We start from the raw sequence: 21128 nt of genomic DNA, 5'->3' as shown, positions 1-21128 counted from the left end.
TTCTTTTGTGTGTTTCACAGGTTTTTTGGTCGTCAACTCTGCAACTGGTCGACAGAGTTACCGCTACTCTGCCACCATGCTTCATTTGCAGCTTCCATCCATTCCCTTCTCCCTCGCTTCCTGCCTTTCCTCTCTTCTCCTCCTGATCTTTCTCTTGGGCCTCACCCATCTCTCTCAGGCCAGTCCTGATGTGTCCCATAGCATCCCAGGGAACTGCTCAGGGGAGGACAGCTGTTCTGAAGGTGTAGTCCTGCCGGTATGGAACCCCCAGAACCCCTCTGTGGGCGACAAGGTTGCACGTGCCATTGTCTACTTTGTGGCCCTCATCTACATGTTCCTGGGCATGTCCATCATCGCAGACCGGTTCATGTCCTCCATCGAGGTCATTACCTCTCAAGAGAAGGAGATAACGATCAAGAAACCCAATGGCGAAACCACCACGGCGACTGTTCGCATCTGGAACGAGACCGTGTCTAACCTGACCCTCATGGCTCTGGGATCTTCAGCCCCTGAGATCCTGTTATCTGTGATTGAGGTGTGTGGGCACAAATTTGAGGCTGGTCACCTGGGGCCAAGCACAATTGTGGGCAGCGCTGCCTTCAACATGTTCATCATTATCGCCATCTGTGTTTACGTGGTTCCAGACGGCGAGGTGCGAAAAATCAAGCACTTGAGGGTTTTCTTTGTGACGGCAGCCTGGAGCATCTTCGCCTACATCTGGCTCTACTTGATCCTGTCGGTCTTCTCTCCTGGTGTGGTGGAGGTTTGGGAGGCTGTCCTTACCTTCCTCTTCTTTCCACTCTGTGTTGTTCAGGCCTGGATCGCTGACCGTCGGCTGCTGTTTTACAAATATGTCCACAAGCGCTACCGTGCCGACAAGAATCGCGGCATCATCATCGAGACAGAGGGCGATGGCATGTTCACAAAGATGGATATGGAGATGGATGGCCAGGGCGCCAACTCCCACCACAAGGAGGCCCTTGATGGCATGCTGGCCGGAGTAGAGGAAGGTGGAGGTGGTGGATGTGGAGGAGAAGAAGAGGAGGCCAGAAGGGAAATGGCTCGGACACTGAAAGAGCTGAAGCAGAGACACCCAGAGAAGGACATGGAGCAGCTGATCGAGATGGCTAACTATCAAGTCCTAGTGCAACAGCAGAAGAGTCGCGCTTTCTACCGCATCCAGGCCACACGCATGATGATCGGAGCAGGGAACATCCTGAAGAAGCATGCTGCAGACCAGGCCAGGAAGGTTGTGAGCTGTCATGAGGCTAATGCTCAGGAAGAAGACCCTCACACCATCTATTTGGAGTTTGAGCCCTCCCATTACCAATGCTTTGAGAACTGCGGCTCCTTAAAACTCTCAGTGACCCGACATGGTGGAGACAGTGGCTGCACTGTTAAGGTAATAACTGAATCAACAATATCGCAGGTTTTACTGTCTGTACATAGTTGTACTGAGATTATGTACTGTATGTTTTGTACTGTGATTATATGGTTATGATATAATTTTCCATGGCCAGAAACCCCTTATGAAGTCCTAAAAAACTCTCAAAGCTATTTTAAATAACTACAACACTTAGGAGAGCAATTTAATTACATTGTTTGCAAATCAGACATCAAATTCACTAATTCTATAATTTAAACACTTCACTTGTGAAGATCACCAAATCACTCAAGAATCAGACTGAAGTTTTACCATATTACCATATTAATGTACCACATTATGGTCTATGGTTCTTGATAGCACACATATGTCTCCCAGGTGTCCGTTTGATGTGTTTTCACCTGGAAGATATATATATATTTTTTTTTTACAATGTTTTCTCATCTGAAAGATGATATTCAGCAGATGTCTTTGATATGTTTATAGTTTTAAATGTACCTGAATTTGCTGTTTTTAAATGTTTATCAGATGTTTGTTCACAAAAATTGGAGTGGAGAGCTTTCCAGATGATACTCTCTTTAACAGACATCTTGGAGATGTATGTTTGCTTACAGTATACAATGCTCATCTGCTGATCAAAGTTAAATCATAGTAGACTCCATGTATAAGAATTATTATGACTTTTCCATACATTTTACCTCACAGGAATATCAAAATATTTATTGCATTCTCAGCACTTTATTTGTATGACTGTACGAGCTGTTCTTGTATCTAGGTTGACTATCGCACAGAGGACGGCACAGCTAATGCAGGATCAGACTATGAATTCGCAGAGGGTACCCTTGTCTTTAAACCAGGCGAGACGGTGAAGGAGCTGACAGTTGGTGTGATTGACGATGACATATTCGAGGAAGATGAGCATTTCTACATACACCTCAGCAACCCTCGGGTTGTCCACCGTGCTGAGGTCGCCATTCTAAATCCGAATGCTGTGTCTCCTGGCAACAGCATTGTAGGGTCCAGCCACGTTCCCCCTAAAGCCGCCTTGGGTAATGCTCACACTGCCACAGTCACCATCTACGATGATGACCACGCGGGTATCTTCACATTCGAGAGCAATTCCACACGAGTAAGTGAGAGTGTGGGCATCATGCAAGTGAAGGTCCACAGAACATCTGGAGCTCGGGGGAAGGTTGCAGTACCATACCACACCACAGAGGGCACCGCCAAGGCTGGAGAAGACTATGAGGAGGTGGCTGGCAAACTGGAGTTCCTCAATGATGAGACTATGTAAGTTAAATATACTTTAGTATTTAGAACCCTGAATATGTTTTATAAATAATTTGTCTAGTGTGCAAAGATTTGAAGGAGAAAGGTACTCTTTGTCGCTGCCAAGCTGATTGTCATGCTCCATACTAAATTTTAATTTGCAAACTTCTACCCCACACTATAAGTATTTACTTAACTGGCTATGGGGATGTACATAATTTTGAGTATGTATAAGACAGTATGTCAGTACTGGGACATACTTCCTCATCATAAAATTGTGCTTTGATACCATAGACCCCTTTGTTCACATACTGTTTGCATTTGAATGCAAGCATTAGCATCTAGCTAAATTAATCATGTTCATAAATTTTTAAAATTCTGTGGCAGATTTTCCCTACTATCTTTCTACAATTGAAAACTACAAAAGCATATTACTCATCTTTTATTGCGCAAGGGGTTAATATTAGCTCAGAAAACATTGCATGGATTCATATTTCAAAAGCTGCCGAAAATAGTTAACCATTCAGGCACTTTTTGCTGTTATTATGTTTTAGGAATGATTACTCCTAATCTTGTCCAGTTACCCCTAAAAATATTTATGGACAAATCACACTTTTAAATATTTGAATTTCAGTGCAAAACTTATTGTACTAAATAACAAAATATCAAACTTAGTGGCATCTGCAAACAAATGATGTGATACATTTTCTCAGAGATAACTTCAGTTTTCTGTGCCATTTTTGCTATTAGTTTTAACTATCTGGTCCCAAGGTGATTTCTAGTGGATATATGAAGTCTGTTCCCCTCAAGTTCACATAGGTGTTCTAGCAGACTAACCATAGGTGTAGTTGTTCACTTTAACTGTGGACATGTCACTAAGTGTCACAATACTTTTTGTCTTACCTATTATAGTATACCTATTGTTTTATAATATAAAATCTGACAAACACCTTTTTGTGAAATATTTAGCTTGAAAAGAAATTAATACATTTGTAAGTGTAGTTCAAGTATCCAGAAGACTTTTGGGCCCACTGTATACAGGTCAAAATTTCTGTTGCTGTGAATAGTTGAGTAGAAGATGAACTGATCTCCAAAAGGCATAAAGTTAAAGCTGAAACATTCTTTTCAACATTTTAAGCAATATTAGTGTATTATTTTTATTTTGTACAATTTTAGAGTGAAAAAACATGCAAAAGTTTGGGCACCCCAAGAGATTTGAGCTCTCAGATAACTTTTACCAAGGTCTCAGACCTTAATTAGCTAGTTAGGGCTATGGCTTGTTCACAGTCATCATTTGGAAAGGCCAGGTGATGCAAATTTCAAAGCTTTATACATACTCTGACTCCTCAAATCTTGTCCCAACAATCAGCAGCCATGGACTCCTCTAAGCAGCTGCCTAGCACTCTGAAAATTAAAATAATTGATGCCCAAAAAGCAGGAGAAGGTTATAAGAAGATAGCAAAGCGTATTCAGGTAGCTGTTTCCTCAGTTCGTAATGTAATTAAGAAATAGCAGTTAACAGGAACGGTGGAGTTCAAGTTGAGGTCTGGAAGACCAAGAAAACATTCAGAGAGAACTCATAGGATTGCTAGAAAGGCAAATCAAAACCCCTGTTTGACTGCAAAAGACCTTAAGGAAGATTTAGCAGACTCTGGAGTAGTGGTGCACTGTTCTATTGTGCAGTTACACCTGCACAAATATGACCTTCATGGAAGAGTCATGAGAAGAAAACCTTTCCTGCGTCCTTGCCACAAATTTCAGCATCAGAAGTTTGCAAATGAACATCTAAACAAGCCTGATGCATTTTGGAAACAAGTCCTGCAGACTGATGAAGTTAAAATATAACTTTTTGGCCACAATGAGCAAAGGTATGATTGGAGAAAAAAGGGTGCAGAATTTCATGAAAAGAACACCTCTCCAACTGTTAAGCACGGGGGTGGATCGATCATGCTTTGGGCTTGTGTTGATGCCAGTGGCACAGAGGAACATTTCACTGGTAGAGGAAAGAATGGATTAAATTATATACCAGCAAATTCTGGAAGCACATATCACACCATCTGTAAAAAAAGAAGCTGAAAATGAGAAGAGGATTGCTTCTACAACAGGATAATGATCCTAAACACACCTCAAAATCCACAATGGACTACCTCAAAAGGCGCAAGCTGAGGGTTTTGCCATGGCCCTCACAGTCCCCCGACATAAACAGCATCGAAAATCTGTGGTTAGACCTCAAAAGAGCAGTGCATGCAAGACGGCCCATGAATCTCACAGAACTAGAAGCCTTTTGCAAGGAAGAATGGGCGAAAATCCCCCAAACAAAAACTGAAAGACACTTAGCTGGCTACAAAAAGCTTTTACAAGCTGTGATACTTGCCAGGGGGTGTTAAAAAGTACTGATCATGCAGGGTGCCCAAACTTTTGCTTCAGGCCCTTTTCCTTTTTTGTTATTTTGAAACAAAAAAGGAAAATTGCTTAAAATATTAAAGAAATGTGTCATCTTTAACTTTAAGCCTTTTGGAAATCAGGCCATCTTTTGCTCGCTTAGCTATTCACAGCAACAGAAATTTTGAATAGGGGTGCCCAAACTTTTACATGCCACTGTATATACAAAATTATATAGTACACATAGTATGCAAGACTATGTAGTACACATAGCATGCAAATTGGAATGCACCCAATGTCTCAGATTTTTTTTTCTCTATTGCAATCCTGTCTGAAAGTACACCCATGTTTGAATGCTTCCTCCACAGATTGGTAGTTACAAGACAATAACTAGATCTGAGCAGGGTTTACATGAAAAAAAGAGACAAATCTAGCACTAAAACAAAAATAGATGATAGCCAGGTAGAGGCACATATACAGTATGAGTTAGAGCATTAGAGCCAGAAAGAGAATAGATAAAGAGCAAGGGATAAAGTTGAAGCGATGTGTGAAGACTGGCAGTGAGCCAGAGAGGGGGAGATGGAGAATGACTAAGATGCTGAGTCTTTTCTCAATCCTGAAGATTGATATTGAACTGCATATCAAGCACACAGCGCTGCAATGGATCTCGGGTAAGCAGGTCAACTGTAAAAGAGAACATGCTGGAAGCGGAGAAAGGGAGGCGGGTTATGTGAATGGCACCTGGCTTGTTAGGTTGTAGGTAAACAACTTAAATAGCTTTTGGGGGAATGTAGCATTCTGAGTCATATAGAGAGAGAATTTACATGAAACATGAGATATGTGACAAATAAAGTCATGCATTAAAAAATGTTGAAGTTCCAGTGGTTTGTATGATACGACAAGGAACAATTTGACTGCATATACATGCACAAGTATATTCCAGTATTAATCAGCATTTGGTCATATTCTGATTATGTAAGGGTACGGTTACACGACAACGATGTACTAAAAACGGAAACGTTTTTCCTTCGCGTTTTTGAAAAGTTTCGCGTACAGACGACAACGTTGCTAAAATGATCCCCGTTCATACGGATCCGCGGAAATGACTAAAAAGGCTGTATTATGCATAACAGGCCAGTAGTTGGCGATGTCACTTTGTAAAGAAACACTACATGCCTGCGCAAATAAGCATTCTTCCACAGAGCGGTGAATACAAATAATGAAGATGTCGAAAGCATCGAGCAATTTTGTCTGGACGGACGATGAGGTTGCTTTATTACTACAATTACTTTGCTGGAGAAGAATCAATAAACTCAAAATCTTGAGCAGCACAGACACAGACCTGTAGTCCGCCATTGTAGTTTTGAATGTCTTGCGCGTTGTTTTGAAGTACTCACGCGCATGCCTATTGACTGAACATGTGATACGCGTGCGCATGACGTCATCGTTTCGCATTTTTGTATGTTTACACAGAGACGATAACGGCATCGTTTTCAAAAACATGCACTTTGAAACCCGTTTTCAAAAGTTTGCGTTTTCAGGCCCAAAACGCCATTGTTGTGTAAACGAACAGCCAACATGCATAAAAAGTTTTCAGTTTTTAGTTGAAAACGTTGTCGTGTAAACGGCCCATAAGAGTCATGTAAATGCATAACCAGATTACCATACCAGATTAAGCAAATACATGGATTTCTAGATAAATGTGCCTGTGCCTGTTTTAATCAGAATGTTGGGTCATGTAAACACCTTTTTCAGAATACCCACCATAACTGAACATTAATTTATATTAGTGTATGTCCAAACCCAGCTAATTCTGGCTGATATTAGATATAGACAGTTGTGAAAAATCAAGCTATTTAAGAAACACACTTTTGTAGTGAGGAAGAGGCTTAATTTTGTTTAATTTAAATTTTTTTTTTTTTTTTTTTTTTCATTTTGCAAACATTAAAAGAAACATCATGGCCTACATTTCTAAGAGTCTCCTGACCTACATTTTGTATTTCATCACACTCTTGTGTGTTATTGTTTAAAGAGATAAAAGAGAATGAAAGAAGAAAGTTGATTAAAGGAATTGTACACCCAAAAATTACAATTCTGTCATTATATACTCATATTGTTTAAAACACTTTCTCTCTTTTATGGAAAACAAAAGGTGCATTTTTGAAGAATGTCCTGGCTGCTCTTTTTCCATATAAAAGATGTGAATGGGGACTGGGGTTGTCAAGCTACAAAATGACAAAAAAAGCGCCATTAAAGTGTAATAAAATTAAGTCTTCTGGAGACAGATGTTAGGTTTGTGTGAGGAACTGACTGAAATGTAAGTTATTTGTCACTTAAATATCTCACTTAATATCTTCCCCTATGGAAAATTTTAAAGGAATATTTCACCCAAAAATGGCAATTCTGTCATTATTTACTCACTGTAATGTCACTCCAAACCTGCATGACTTTCTTCCGTGGAACACAAATCGTGTATTTTTAAAAGTCTTTACAGGGCATATTTGCCATATTGAAAGTGAACAGTAACTCTGGTCTCTCAAGCTCTGAAAAAACAAAAAAAAATAAAAGTAATCTAAACCAAATAAAAATAAAAGATAATCAAACTCATGCACTATATTCCAAGTCTTCTGAAGTGATACAATCACTTTGTGCAATGAACAGAATGAAATTTATGTCACTATTCACTCTCATATCTAATCAAATCTTTAATAAAGCACTTAAATCAAATATGGTGGCAACGTCAATCACATCAAATCTCATTGGTTTTCATCGTGTCTCATGACATTTGTCATACAGGATTGGAGCAACATTAGAGTGAGTAAATAATGACAACATTTTTGGTTTTGTGTGAACTATTCCTTTGAAAATGCTGTGCATGTAACTGTGGTCGATGACATGATTTAAGCAGACCACAACTAAAGGGAAATGAGAGGAGGGATGGATGGACACATTGAAGTTATTAGTTGAGAATTGAGACAGCAGCCAAATGAAGAGGGGCATAATGGTGCGTAGGGCATTGTGGGATGGACAGAATTAAACTATGATGTGATGAAGCACAGGCAATAATTCAGATAGAGAGAGAGAGAAGAGGTGAGAGGCAGGTGCTCTGGCGTAGGGAAAGGTAGAATGAGGGAGGCACAGAGAGATGAGAGAGGGTGATTTGATTTGTTGGAATTGTTCACTCATATTGTTCAATGTGCTGGCTAACTGAAGATGTCAAGCAGTGTGTGTGTGCGTGTGCATGTGCATGTGTGTTTCACATGGGATGTGACATGATGAAAATCTTGTCTATCATGGAAAGATCTGAGTTGTGTTTGAGTGTAAGTTCAGTCCTGTGGGGGTGTGTGAGTGTGTGTATTTTTGGAGGAGGGTGAATGACCGTGTGCTTTGTGCGAGCTTGTGCTGTATCTGTGGATGTGTGTGAGTGTGATCGCTTTTAAGAGCGTGTTGGGGGTTGGGTGAAATTGTGTATTGTGTATGTGTGTGGGCAGATTAGTGAATATGACTCCAGATATGATTCTCTTAGCTTGTGCCCATATGAGAGAAAAATCATAGCAATGAGATAAAATGGAGATCAGATGGAGACTTTTGCTTATGTGCTGATTAGTGTTTATCTAATTGGTGGACCTACATACTGTAGCCATGCTGTTCACAAAATAACCTGCAAAATTAAGCTGGTTATGCTGGTCAACCAGCATGGACTTTAAAATGCTGGTTAAGCTAGTTTTGGGGCCTGCTAGGAACACCAGCATCCAAAACCCAACATATGCTATAACTGAGAACTCCACTGAGTCACCTTAACTCTGAATGAGCAACCTCTGAGCAATATAAAACCTGCAAAAACCTGTTACCAAGTGTTTTTATGTTTGTGTACTAGAAATGTATGTTTCTAAACTTTCAGTGTTTTTGGGTGCTTTGAACTTCAAAGTTCCATTGTAGGTCACTCCACTTGGCAGAATACAAGTACAGCTCCTATTTATTTGAATGGGGAAAGACTGAAATCTCCAAAGCGGTTGGTAAAAATTCTCATCAAGTAGCAAATTTCAAATCAGCAGTAAAATCTGATAACAATGGTATCATAAATTGTGCTTTTTAGCTCAGATCACAGAAAAAAATGCTTTTATTTTTTCAGGCTGGTCCAGCTAATGTGCATGCGCATTCTCGATTTGACTGATAGGCGATTTCTCTATCAAAAGGGTGATTAGCTCTTTTACCTGTAAGATGGACTTCCTTTTCTACACCTACCATATGGGCCAATCCAATTTCCCTCATTCATTTAAATGGTCCGTCTTAGCTAAACTGTCTCTGATTTCATCCATTGCTTTTTTGTGCATTCTTAACTGGTTGTATATTTTAGTGTGTGTGTATGTATTTGATTGAATTTGTTTGTGGGTGTTCTTCTCTTTGTGAGTCTGTCAGTGAATTTCTGCTGACAAGACAGTTGAAGCCCCTCTGCCAAACAGCACAACAGAAGCTTAACTCTTATTCCCTGTGCTGTCGCAATTCCAGTGAGCTGACACCCGACAGCAGCAGACCTGGGGATTGTGGCAATATGTGTGCGTGTGTGTACATGTGCAGGATTGTAAAGGGGGCGCCTGCTTTTCAAGCAGCTAATGAGGAGCCATGAAGACTGGGCTCAAATTCAAGTGTGCATTTTAGTGTATTCTTTCCTATTAAAGAGGAATGACATACAGTAAGTCTTAAACACTCACATTGCACCCTGTGCTCCGATTACAGGACGTTCCGTTCACCCTCTCCCCCGCACCCACCGTGATTCACTGTGTGTGTTTGTTCTCCTTTTCTCATATGAAGATGGGATTCCTTGCCAAGAAAATTAAGTTGAAACGGCCTGAAGTGGGCTAAAAGTGCACTTATGTAAGCGCTGATCTCAGTACAGGCAGAGAACATGCACAAGGCAGAGGCTTAGATGACGCTCTGTGAGAATAAAGAAAAGAGCAGATCAATACGGAATGGTTGTCTAAAGGGTTCCGTCGGCTCTGTGAGTTGTTGGGTGTGATGAATCGATAGTGATCCAGCCTCCTGACACAAACAATCTGCATGCTGAACATCACCACTGATTTAAACATGTGGAAACAGGTCATAAAGGAATTGTTCACCCTAAAATGAAAATTCTCTCATCATTTACTCACCCTTATGCCATCCCGGATGTGTATGACTATCTTCAGCAAACCACAAAAAAAGATTTTTAGAAGGATTTCTTAGCTCTTTTGGTCCATACAATGCAAGTGAATGGGTGCCAAAATTTTAAATCTCCAAAAATCACATAGGTCAGCATAAAAGTAATCCATATGAATTCAGTGGTTAAATCAATGTCTTCCGAAGTGATATGACAGGTGTGGGTGAGAAACAGATCAATATTTTAGTAAATGTTTACTACAAATTCTCCTTCCTGCCCAGCCAATCTCCACTTTAACTCTCACTTTCACATTCGTCTTTTGTTTTTGGTGATTCACATTCTTCATGCATTCATGCACACACCTATCATATCACTTTTGAAGATATGGATTTATCCACCGGAGTGTTATGGATTACTTTTATGCTGCCTTTACGTGCTTTTTGGAGCATCAACATTTTGGCACCCATTCACTTGCATTGAGAGGGCATACAGAGCTAAAATGTTCTTCTAAAAATCTTAATTTGTGTTCTGCAGAAGAAAGTTAGTTCATACACATCTGGAATGGGATGAGTAAATGATGAGAAAATTTTCATTTTTGGCTGAACTATCTTTGGGGAGACCTTTACGATCTTGTTTAAATGCAGATTCTGTAATGTATGGCATTACTAAAGATGTGTACAGTATTTTTCTTCATCACATATCCTATGGATGATAACACGTATTCTAAAGTCAAGAAAATGCTCAGGACTTGCAGTTGCACAGTATCAAACATTGAGGGCGTGCATACACAGATCCAAGAACATAAACATCCATGTATTAATCCAAACAAAACTGTCCATTGTTTAATATTTGACATTTTCTGTTGCCATAAAAGGAAACCTGCAAGCATTTTCAGACAGCTCAACTGGAGACAAAACATCTTTGTGTCATTTCTTTGCTAAGATGTGAATTTGAATTTAAATGGAGGAAATCTTTTCTCTTGATAGAGACAGCGCTGATTAGCATTTTGTTGAAAACAAGTTTCCTGCACACTTCATCAGCCAGACTTCTCCTCACAAACGCACACACAAAAGGGTGAACACAGAAGCCCTGCCAAGCTCTGAATGTTTGAAACGCTCTGTTAATGCTTCCACCATAAGCTATGGCTTCATATTCAGTCCAACTGAGAAAACCATCAGGCACAGTGATTCACCATCAGATTAGTGCATCTTCATGAAATTATATCTCTTTAATCCTGTAATATCATTTTATTCACCCTCAGTTTCTCAGTTTTAACATATAATATACAATATGAGACCCTCAGCCAAGTGCAACCAAATGTCCTTTAATAAAGAAACACATTTGATTGATCTTACAACCATCATTTAAAAGAACAGGTATTCGAACCCTCCTGCGGTTTGGTAGGTTAAGAGGAAGGATATCTGAGGAGGCTTTGTGTTTATGATACTGTGGCAAGAAATGTCAGCATCAAAGCACACCGCGGGACAACATGAGAGTAAAAATTAATCAGCCATTAAATTTCAGTCAGTAATGGTTATTGGTGTCACAGTCATCACATCTACTTTCAGAAGAGCAAGATTATTATGAAATTCCAATATTTCGGAGAGATTCATATTGGCAAGTATGGTGGTGACTTCCAGCTATTCTAGTACTTTCGATAGATCTGTCTCTTATCTCATTTCAAAGGGTCACACTGGGCATTTATTTCCATTTATTCACCCCATCTCATGCATGCAATCCTTAGCAGAATTTCATCACTCCATTCATTTCCACTGGTGTCAGAAGATGAAGGAGAGAGCTAAGAGACCAGGATATAAACAAAGCAAGAAGCAGATCAATGGAAATGAAGGAGGGCTGAGATTGTGAATGAATGTTTGAGAATGAATGGCTCTACCAATCTTTTTATTCTTCAGTTGTTCTGGAACATTTACTGTCAAAAACGATCATAATGTGCCTTTAAAATAGTTTTTAAACGATGCAACTAGCGGCACCAAATGGAATTCCAAACACTCCAGATCTTGTCTAGATGGTGACCAGTGGCTGTTGGTGCTTTTCAAAAGCAGGTAAAAAAGCTAATCAAACTACTACACAAACATTGAAATTTCTTGGTGAAAAAAACAAACAAACAGTTTTTGCAACAAAATAGGCAAAATATCAGATTATGAATGCTGAAATAAATGTGTTTTTTCAGATTGCTAATAATTATGCATGTTTCTCCAAGCTGCCGAACACTGTGCTCAACAGTGGCACTTTAACATTTCATATGCTGTCATTCACGTACATCATGGTTTCAATTATTGGAAATTTGTTGCGAGGTCCCACCTATTTGAGAGCTTGACCAATCATCATATAGAGAAGGCAGGCTTTTAGGTGGGACAAAAATAAATGAATTGAAAGACCAATGTTCAATAGCCAATCAGATTCAGATCCAATACAGATACAATACAGCACTCATGAGCTCCCATAGATTCTCAGAGAAGCACGGTATCCAGGTGGGACCCAAAGTGACGTGTTTTAGGCCTCTCGTCCAATCAGCATCTAGAGAAATGGACTGCATTAGAACTAGTAAGAAGTAGTGATCGAGCCCAGCTGCTGTTGTGTTCTCTCAACCCAAATATGGAGCTTCTTCCATTGCCTTTCTGAAAACAGGTGGGCTGTCATTTTCTTACCATTTCACTCTCAAAGAACCATCTGATGTTCAGGATGTTTACTGTGATTTGATATAAGTTTTGTTTGAAGACACTACTTAGGTTTTACTATTCGTTGTCTCTGAACAAAGAGCTTTCCTTGGCTGGATGTTTAGCAGAGAATTTGTTGAGGACAAGAACTGATGTTAAGCGATGACCACAGGAGACTTTCAGCTGGCAATTACAGTGATGCCATCATGTCTACATATGAATCTCTCCTTTCTTTCTCTCTTCCCCTACTATCGTACACTCCCTCCCCCACCTCTGAATTATGAATTAAGACTTAGCATCCTGCGAGTGTCTTTTCAGCACGGCACAATTATGATATTCTTGTGAGTGCTTTGAAGATGGGGGCAGAACAATGCAGCGAGGGCTTAGGTTCTATTTTAATTTATCAGAGGAATGGCGTTACTGATGCAAAAATCATTTTATCATTCTTCTGTTTTCTGCTCTCTCCCTTCTTTTAATGGAGATAATTGTGCATCTTACGTCAATTGGCCCATTAATTTAGAGGTTTTTTTTAGGTTTGGACTACAGACATTTTTCCAGTTACAAATATAATTTGATTTTATGGTGCTTTGATTTCAAAAGCTCCATTATCAGAAGAAATCTAATTTATAAAGATGGGCATGTACATTCTTTTTCATATTATACTTTCAAGTACCCTGTTCCACACTGTGCAGTATATGTGTTTAGTTGTACTTTAATGCTACAACTTTTAATTCTAATAGGCTAAATGTTGTGATTGTGTCTGTTCCAATATATACCACTCTACTCTTGCCTGTAGTGATATGCAGTATGCATATTTTTGAAGAAGCAGTATCATTCCTGGCTCACTTGGTGCCTTAGGCAAGTTAAAATATGACCAGAGACAGAAAACAAAATGCCTTTAAACATTTATTAGTTCATCTTAGACATCTTAGACATCTTAGTTTACTTGTAAAGTTTTTGTTTAATGTGCAAGGTAATCCGGGTTCAATACTGTATATACACTTATTGAGCACTTTATTACATTTATTCATTTGGCAGAAATTATTAGAAACACTATGGTCCTAATAAATTTCCCGATGTGGTCTTCTGCTATTGTAGCCCATCTGCCTCAAAGTTCAATGTGTTGTGCATTCTGGGATGCTATTCTGCTCACTACAATTGTACAGAGTGGTTATCTGAGTTACCGCAGCCTTTCTGTCAGCTCAAACCAGTCTGGCCATTCTCCGTTGACCTCTCTCATCAACAAGGCGTTTTCGTCCACAGAACTGCCACTCACTGGATGTTTTTTGTTTTTACCACCATTCTGAGTAAATTCTAGAGACTGTTGTTATTACAGAAATACTCAAACCAGCCCGTCTGGCAATAACAATCACGCCATGGTCTAAATCACTGAGATCACATTTTGTCCACATTCTGATGGTTGTTGTGAACATTAACTGAAGCTCCTGACCTGTATTTGCATGATGTTATGCATTGCACTGCTGCCACACCATTAGCTGATTAGATAATCGCATGAACAAGTAGGTGTACAGGTGTTCCCAATAAAGTGCTCAGCAAATGTATATTTGGTCACACCAATGGTCCACATCCACAGATAATTTGGATTAAACTGAATATTGTCATCATCAACCCTCCCTCATGTCCATCAAAACACAAATATTTATATAGAAGTTGCACTCAAAATTCACTTGTCTCAAAACTCTGACAACATTGACCCTGAATGTGAACCGGTATGTGCGTGATTACACAGTAAGTATCTGAAAGTCTGATGTGTGCGCGTGTCTGTGTCCCATTGGTGCTGCCGGAGCGGTGGTGGTGTAGTGGGCTAAAGTACAGAACTGGTAAGCAGAAGGTTGCCGATTCGATCCCCACAGCCACCACCACTGTGTCCTTGAGCAAGACCAGGTTGCTCTGGGGGGATTGTCCCTAATAAGTGCACTGAAAGTCACTTTGGATAAAAGCGTCTGCCAAATGCGTAAATGTAAAATGCCTCCATACTGCCAGTTACTCTCAGAACTGATATTTCTAACTTCTAAATTCTCATTCTGAGCGTGTGCATGTGTTCATTAAACGTTCGGAAGCTTGAAATGGCCCCACTCCTCCAACACACAATTGTCATCTTCTCTTGATTTATCTACATCTACTTCTCATGCGACATCTTGCCGCTTTGCCTTGCCATCCCTCATCACTGGATTTGTCTCGCAGACATTTTTTGTGCCAGCTCTATGTATCCGGAGCATGAGCAGTTCTGTTTGAAGGCTTCATGCATGTGAGTGGAAATGTCAAATTAAGAATTTATAAACAGGGTGAACATGCCAGTATTTCTCTCTCTCTCTCTCGCTCTTTCTCTCTCGCTCTCTTTCTTTCTCTCCCGTTCTGTTTTCTTGACATGATCCCATCACCCTGTTTGTGTAAGTTGAGAGAATGGCAATCAGCTGAGCTGGAAAAGAATTTGTGCATTTTGTCAGTCAAAACCTTGCCTGAATGCTTGTGTGTGTGCATGTATGTGCAAGTATGCAGACAGAAATAGACATCCACCCACAGGTCATTAGAGACGGTGAGATTGAACGTGACTACAGGGGAGTGTTGGATAGACTGTAACAGAAAGCGAGACTCTGGGACTGTAGGGCATCTCTTTTCTGACGTACTTCATCTTCCACTCTTACCATATTTTAACACACTTGTTGTCTTTATGGGTGTGGTTAGCCTGCCTTTTAAACATAAGTCATCATACCACGCATTCACATAGGCACACACACCCCCATCACCCACTCTCGCCCTTCAACACATCTCGACACCCACACATCTATTTAGCGCACTGAAATGCTTTTTGTGTCAGTGCGTTGGCTGGACCTTTTACGACACTGCGTCTACAAGCATGCGTGTGAAACAGAGTCACGCTGTTGTATGTGTCCTCCGCTTTTCAGTGCAGTTGTTTATCCAGTGTTATTTGTTTTTCCCTTGTGGCAGCGGTCCATGTGCTCATAAACCTGCGGTGCAGAAATAAAACACAGCGCGGTGTGCTGTGATGCAGTTCACAGGAGCTTATAATGAGCGACCAGGGACTAGCGTGCTTGTCTCAGGCCACTGGTGATTCTTTTGCTGCCATAGACTGCAAGTGTGACACAAATGTGTGCTCACAGACAGACATGCACTGGCATACACAAACATATGACACAAATAAATAAATAAATTCTGTTAATGCCTCTCAGCTCTTAGTTGGGAGCCCAGGTGCAGTAATGAAACACACTACTGAAGATTTCTACTGAAGATTGTTTTACATTTACAATTGTGCATTTGGATTTTGGTAACATTTAAGCAAGGTGTAAATGCAAATGTTTTTTTTTATTTTTTTTTTTTTTTTTTATCAGCATACAGCTATATAAGCTATAATTATGTTGGGGACTGATGTTATTTACTAGATATTAGGGATGGGACGATCTCTCGATCTCTCGAATCTAAAATGCCTTAAATTATTATTATTTTTTCTCACATCAATCTACACTCCATACCCCATAATGACAAAGCAAAAACAAGATTTTTGATAACTTTTCAGATTTATTAAAAAGAAAAAACTGAAATCCCTTTGCTATGACTCTTGAAATTTAGCTTAGGTGCATCACATTTTTCTGGATCCTCTTTGAGATGTTTCTACACTTTGATTGGAGTCCACCTGTGGAAAATTCAATGAATTGGACATGATTTGGAAAGGCACACCTGACTATATAAGGTCTCACAGCAGAAATGCATATCAGAGCAAAAACCAAGCCATGAGGTCAAAGGAACTGCCTGCAGAGCTCAGAGACAGGATTGTTTCGAGGCACAGATCTGGGGAAGACTACAAAATCTGGCTGCACTGAAGGTTCCCAAGAGCACAGTGGCCTCCATAATTCTTAAATGGAAGAAGTTTGGAACAATCCAGGACTCTTCCTAGAGCTGGCCACCTGGCCAAACTGAGCAATCGGGCGAGAAGGGCCTTGGTAAGAGAGGTGATCAAGAACCCGATTGTCACTCTGGTTGAGCTCCAGATATCATGTGTGGAGGTGGGAGAAACTTGCAGAAGGACAACCATCACTGCAACACTCCACCGATCTCGCCTCTCTTCAGTGCAAGATGCATGAAAACCACTTGGAGGGATTCTCAGACTGTGAGAAACAAGATTTTCTGGTCTGATGAAATGAAGATTGAACTGTTTGGCCTCAATTCCAAGCGTCATGTTTGGCGGCAGGGTCTGGGGGATGGGGCAGAGTTGAAGAAAAGCTGAACACAGCAAAATACAGATATCCTTAAAGAAAACCTGGTCCAGAGTTCCCAGGACCTCAGACTGGGCCGAAGGTTCACCTTACAACAGGAAAATGGCCCTAAGCACACAGCTAAGACAACGCAAGAGTGGCTTAGGGACAACTCTATGAATGTCCTCGACTGGCCCAGCCAGAGCCTGGACTTGAATCCAACTGAACATCTCTGGAGAGACCTGAAAATGGCTGTCATCTGACGGTCCCCATCCAACCTGACAGAGTTTGAGAGGATCTGCAGAGAAGATTGGCAGAAAATCCCCAAATCCAGGTGTGCAAAGCTTGTCGCATCTTACCCCAAAGACTTGAGGCTGTAATCACTGCCAAAGGTGCTTCAACTAAGTACTGAGTTAAGGGTCTGAACACTTATGTCAATGTGATATATTTTGTTTTTTCTTTTTAATATTTGTTTGAAAGTTATCAAAAATCTGTTTTTTGCTTAGTAATTATGGGGTATGGAGAGTAGATTGATGTGAAAAAAATTATCATTTATAGCATTTTAGCATAAGGCTGCAATATAACAAAATGTGAAAAAAAAAAAACGAAGGTGTCTGAATACTTTCTGAATGCACTGTATATTGTGCCAAACCTACTAGATATAAAACATATTTTATATGCTGCCCTGCAAAGGCAAAACACAGTAACTTCACATTTTGTCAAAGTTAAAGCTACACTATATAACTTTTTTTTTTTTGTTAAAAAATAACAATGTTATTGAGAGAGTGCAACAAAAATCCATCTTCCAAACCATGTATTTACTTTACCCAAGTACACTTTGATAAACCTATAATAATGATATTATATTCTAAATATTTTAGAGCTGTCGGGATGAATTTCACGGGAAATTGCATACATACATCATTCGCCCGTGCGTGTTGACGTCATATCCATACACAGAGAAAATAAGATCTGGCTACTGTAGCACGCGTGTGGGAGTAGCTGAAGCTGAAAGTTTGTTGTCACAACGAACGAGAAAAATTGAACATGGATCATTCAAAATGACAAACCTCCAGGGAATATTTATTTTCAATATAATTAAAAATTATATTTCTTTTCAATATTTCTTTTTTATTAAATTTTTTAATATTTTTTAAAAGTCTTGTTGCTGTTTTGTATTGTTGTGTACCGGAAGTTCCTGTCACCAAGACAAATTCCTTGTATGTGTCAGCATACTTGGCAATAAAGCTCATTCTGATTCTGATTCTGAATCACTTTGTAAAAACAAAGAAACCCTGAACAGAGCATAGTCTACAAGCAAAAAGGGAAAGTGACAGAGTTCATAATAAAACCTGAATCAACATCGGCTTGGCTTTTCAGAGGTGGCGACAACTCCGAGATCTGAAAGGATTTAAAAGCGACCCAGAGATGGCTTTTTTCTTACTTAACAGGTAAGATATTTTATTGATATGGTTTATGTATAGTTGTGTAATCACACACACACGTCTGTGTGCCAGAATATCCTGTAGTTATAAAAACTTATCAGACTAGCAATCGTTATGTCTAATATTAACGAACGTTGCCTAACTTTTGTAACGTCATTTATTTAAAACATCAGTGTTTCCAATAAGTCAAAACAACAGCATAAGATATGGCACTTATCTGCTCAGGTGACATGTTTTCAGATATCCATCTTTTCCTTTCTTTCGTTATTTATTTTTCCATTCACTCTGATAAGATGTCCTCTATTCAGTGTACACCGGTGCCTCGAACTGCACAGAAGAGCAGAGCCGAACCACAACCAAAACAATGTCCTTCCGCAAGATGCGTGCAGTTTTATTTTTTAACCGCTAGAGGGCTTAGTGTAGCTTTAAGTTATGACCAAAGTCGGGTTGCTTAGACAACATGATCACAAAGGAATTCGTTCATAAAAAGTTAGTGTACCCTTAAATTAACCCCATTTTGCAGAATTACTGACAAACACCTTACTCCATCAGAGATTTTTGCATAATTTCAACTATGATCACCTTTCCCTCTAGCATTATCGATGCAGGTTCTAGTCCCATGTGAACAATGGTGAATACGATTCGGAGCTTGCATTTTCTCTATGAAATTATAATTTTTACTCCATTGACGGTTATTTTTAGGGTTGGGGTTTGTTGTAAGGATAATAAAATATGCATTCCTGTTGACTTTATGTGGATCAAAAATAAAACACCTCGCTTTTGGCACCACCTTGTGAAAATTTCACCCATAAACTGGTCAACAACACTTCTAGCTTCCGCAACTGGGGCAGTGGTTAGTTTTGGTAGGTACAAACCGATTTCAGAAGCAGAACTATCGACCTTCTGTTTCTGTATTCACAGTGTGATCAGTCTGGTGATTGAACAGATGGGGGGTGGTCTGTTTCAGTGGCCTTACTTTGACATTTTTACATATGATTTTTGCAGACACTTTTATACAAAGAAACACAAGGTACTTACTGTAAATTATAAGTATGTGTGTTCCCTGGGCGGCGTGTGGATACAAAAGCAGAGGGGAGTAGATACAGTGACAACCGGGACAGAGAGAAGTGTGGCTGTGAGTGGGGTGGCGAATGGGGTGGCCAAGCACCACACCCTCCCCAAGCTCCATCCCTAGCTTACACTACAATGCCAAAATACTACACTCTTACACTGCACTCACACTCTTATTCCAGTATAATTCAGTTTTCTGAGTCAAATGTATATCGTTCCAGTTTAACGCAAATCATCTTTATTTCATCACAGGTTCTTTTAAGCCTATAGGCATGAACTTTAAAGCTCCCATTTTTGCATTGCACTATATGTTCCAGAAACATTTTGATGAGAAGATGAGAAAGGAAGCGATTAAGGAAGATTCATACTGTAGACAAAATGGAATAAATCTTTTGCTAACTTGCTGCGGATATTTGCATACAGTCACCCAATAAAATGTAATTTTGTGGTGTTATGACTGGGTGCAAACCGAGCTTCCTTTATGTGATTATTTATATAGCTGTCCCCTTTTCTGTGTTTTATAGAATCCTTAGAAGCTATAATTAGGCCCCATAGAAACAAAGGGAGATGTGGGAGATTTACATTTTCTGTAATACCAGGGAAGATGAGGGGGGAAAAGGATGATAGATGGATCTCCATTCACATTTGCTCCTATCTCCCTCTCTCTTACTCTTTCTTCATGGTCCTTCTATGCCCTGTCTGGCTCTCACCCACATGGTTTAAGTTAAAACAATTAGGGACTACAGAGGTATATGGTTCCAGTTCCAGGGAGTGAACTATGCTCAAATTAATTACATTCTTCATCTTATCATATCTCTGATCTCTCTCTCATTCCCTTTTTCTCTCTCACACACACACAAACCCCTCTTGTAATTATGAGTCTTGTCTCTGTAACTGAGATGATCCCTAAAGCCCTCTCTCTCTTTTCTTTCCCCTCTTTAACTACCTTTCTCTTAGTTTTTAATAAGCATGTGATATTGTTATACATTACATACTCAAACTTTCTCTATACAACTTCAAAACCAAAAGATGAAAAGGGATCGGGTCTTCTCCAACTATTTCTATGGTTTTTGAGCAAATATTATTCCATGAATGTTAGTATTCTTTCTTTTTGGCATGTGAAAAAATGTATCAACTTGTTCTAAGTCCATTGAATCATGTCATCTTCGTCCCATGTCGGTTTGGACTTGGAATATTCTGTATTCAATACATGTTAAGCTCTATCTACAGCATTTGTGGCACAATGTTGATTACCACAAAAATTATTTTGACTCTTCCATCCTTTTCTTTAAAAAAAAAAACAAAAAAAAGCACAAATCGAAGTTACAGTGAGGCACTTACAATGGAAGTGAATGAGGCCAGTTTTTGGAGGGATTAAAGGCAGAAATGTGAAGCTTATAATATAAAAAAGCACATGCATTAATTCTTCTGTTAAAAGTCATGTAATATTTGAGCTGTAAAGTTGTTTAAATTGTCATTTTTACAGTAGTTTTAGGGTTTGTTGACATTAAATCGTAATGGCAACGACAC

General features: G+C 39.6%; 1 protein-coding gene across 2 annotated transcripts in view; it reads left to right on the top strand.

The window, feature by feature from the left end:
* LOC127429063 (sodium/calcium exchanger 1-like) overlaps positions 1-21128 on the top strand; it is a 103283-nt gene that overhangs the window by 44890 nt on the left and 37265 nt on the right. The window contains exons 2-3 of one of the 2 annotated variants that reach the window (XM_051677823.1): positions 21-1402; positions 2160-2674. In XM_051677823.1, coding sequence (XP_051533783.1) covers positions 77-1402; positions 2160-2674 — 1841 coding nt within the window. In that variant the 5' untranslated portion in view covers positions 21-76. Of the gene's footprint in view, positions 1-20; positions 1403-2159; positions 2675-21128 lie in introns of those variants that run through there. The other variant, XM_051677824.1, reaches the window with a different exon arrangement.

The sequence above is a fragment of the Myxocyprinus asiaticus genome, chromosome 38 (genome assembly GCF_019703515.2).
Source record: "Myxocyprinus asiaticus isolate MX2 ecotype Aquarium Trade chromosome 38, UBuf_Myxa_2, whole genome shotgun sequence".
NCBI lineage: Eukaryota > Metazoa > Chordata > Actinopteri > Cypriniformes > Catostomidae > Myxocyprinus > Myxocyprinus asiaticus.
Note: the sequence above shows the minus strand (reverse complement) of the source record. Positions and strands in the feature narration are given on the sequence as shown.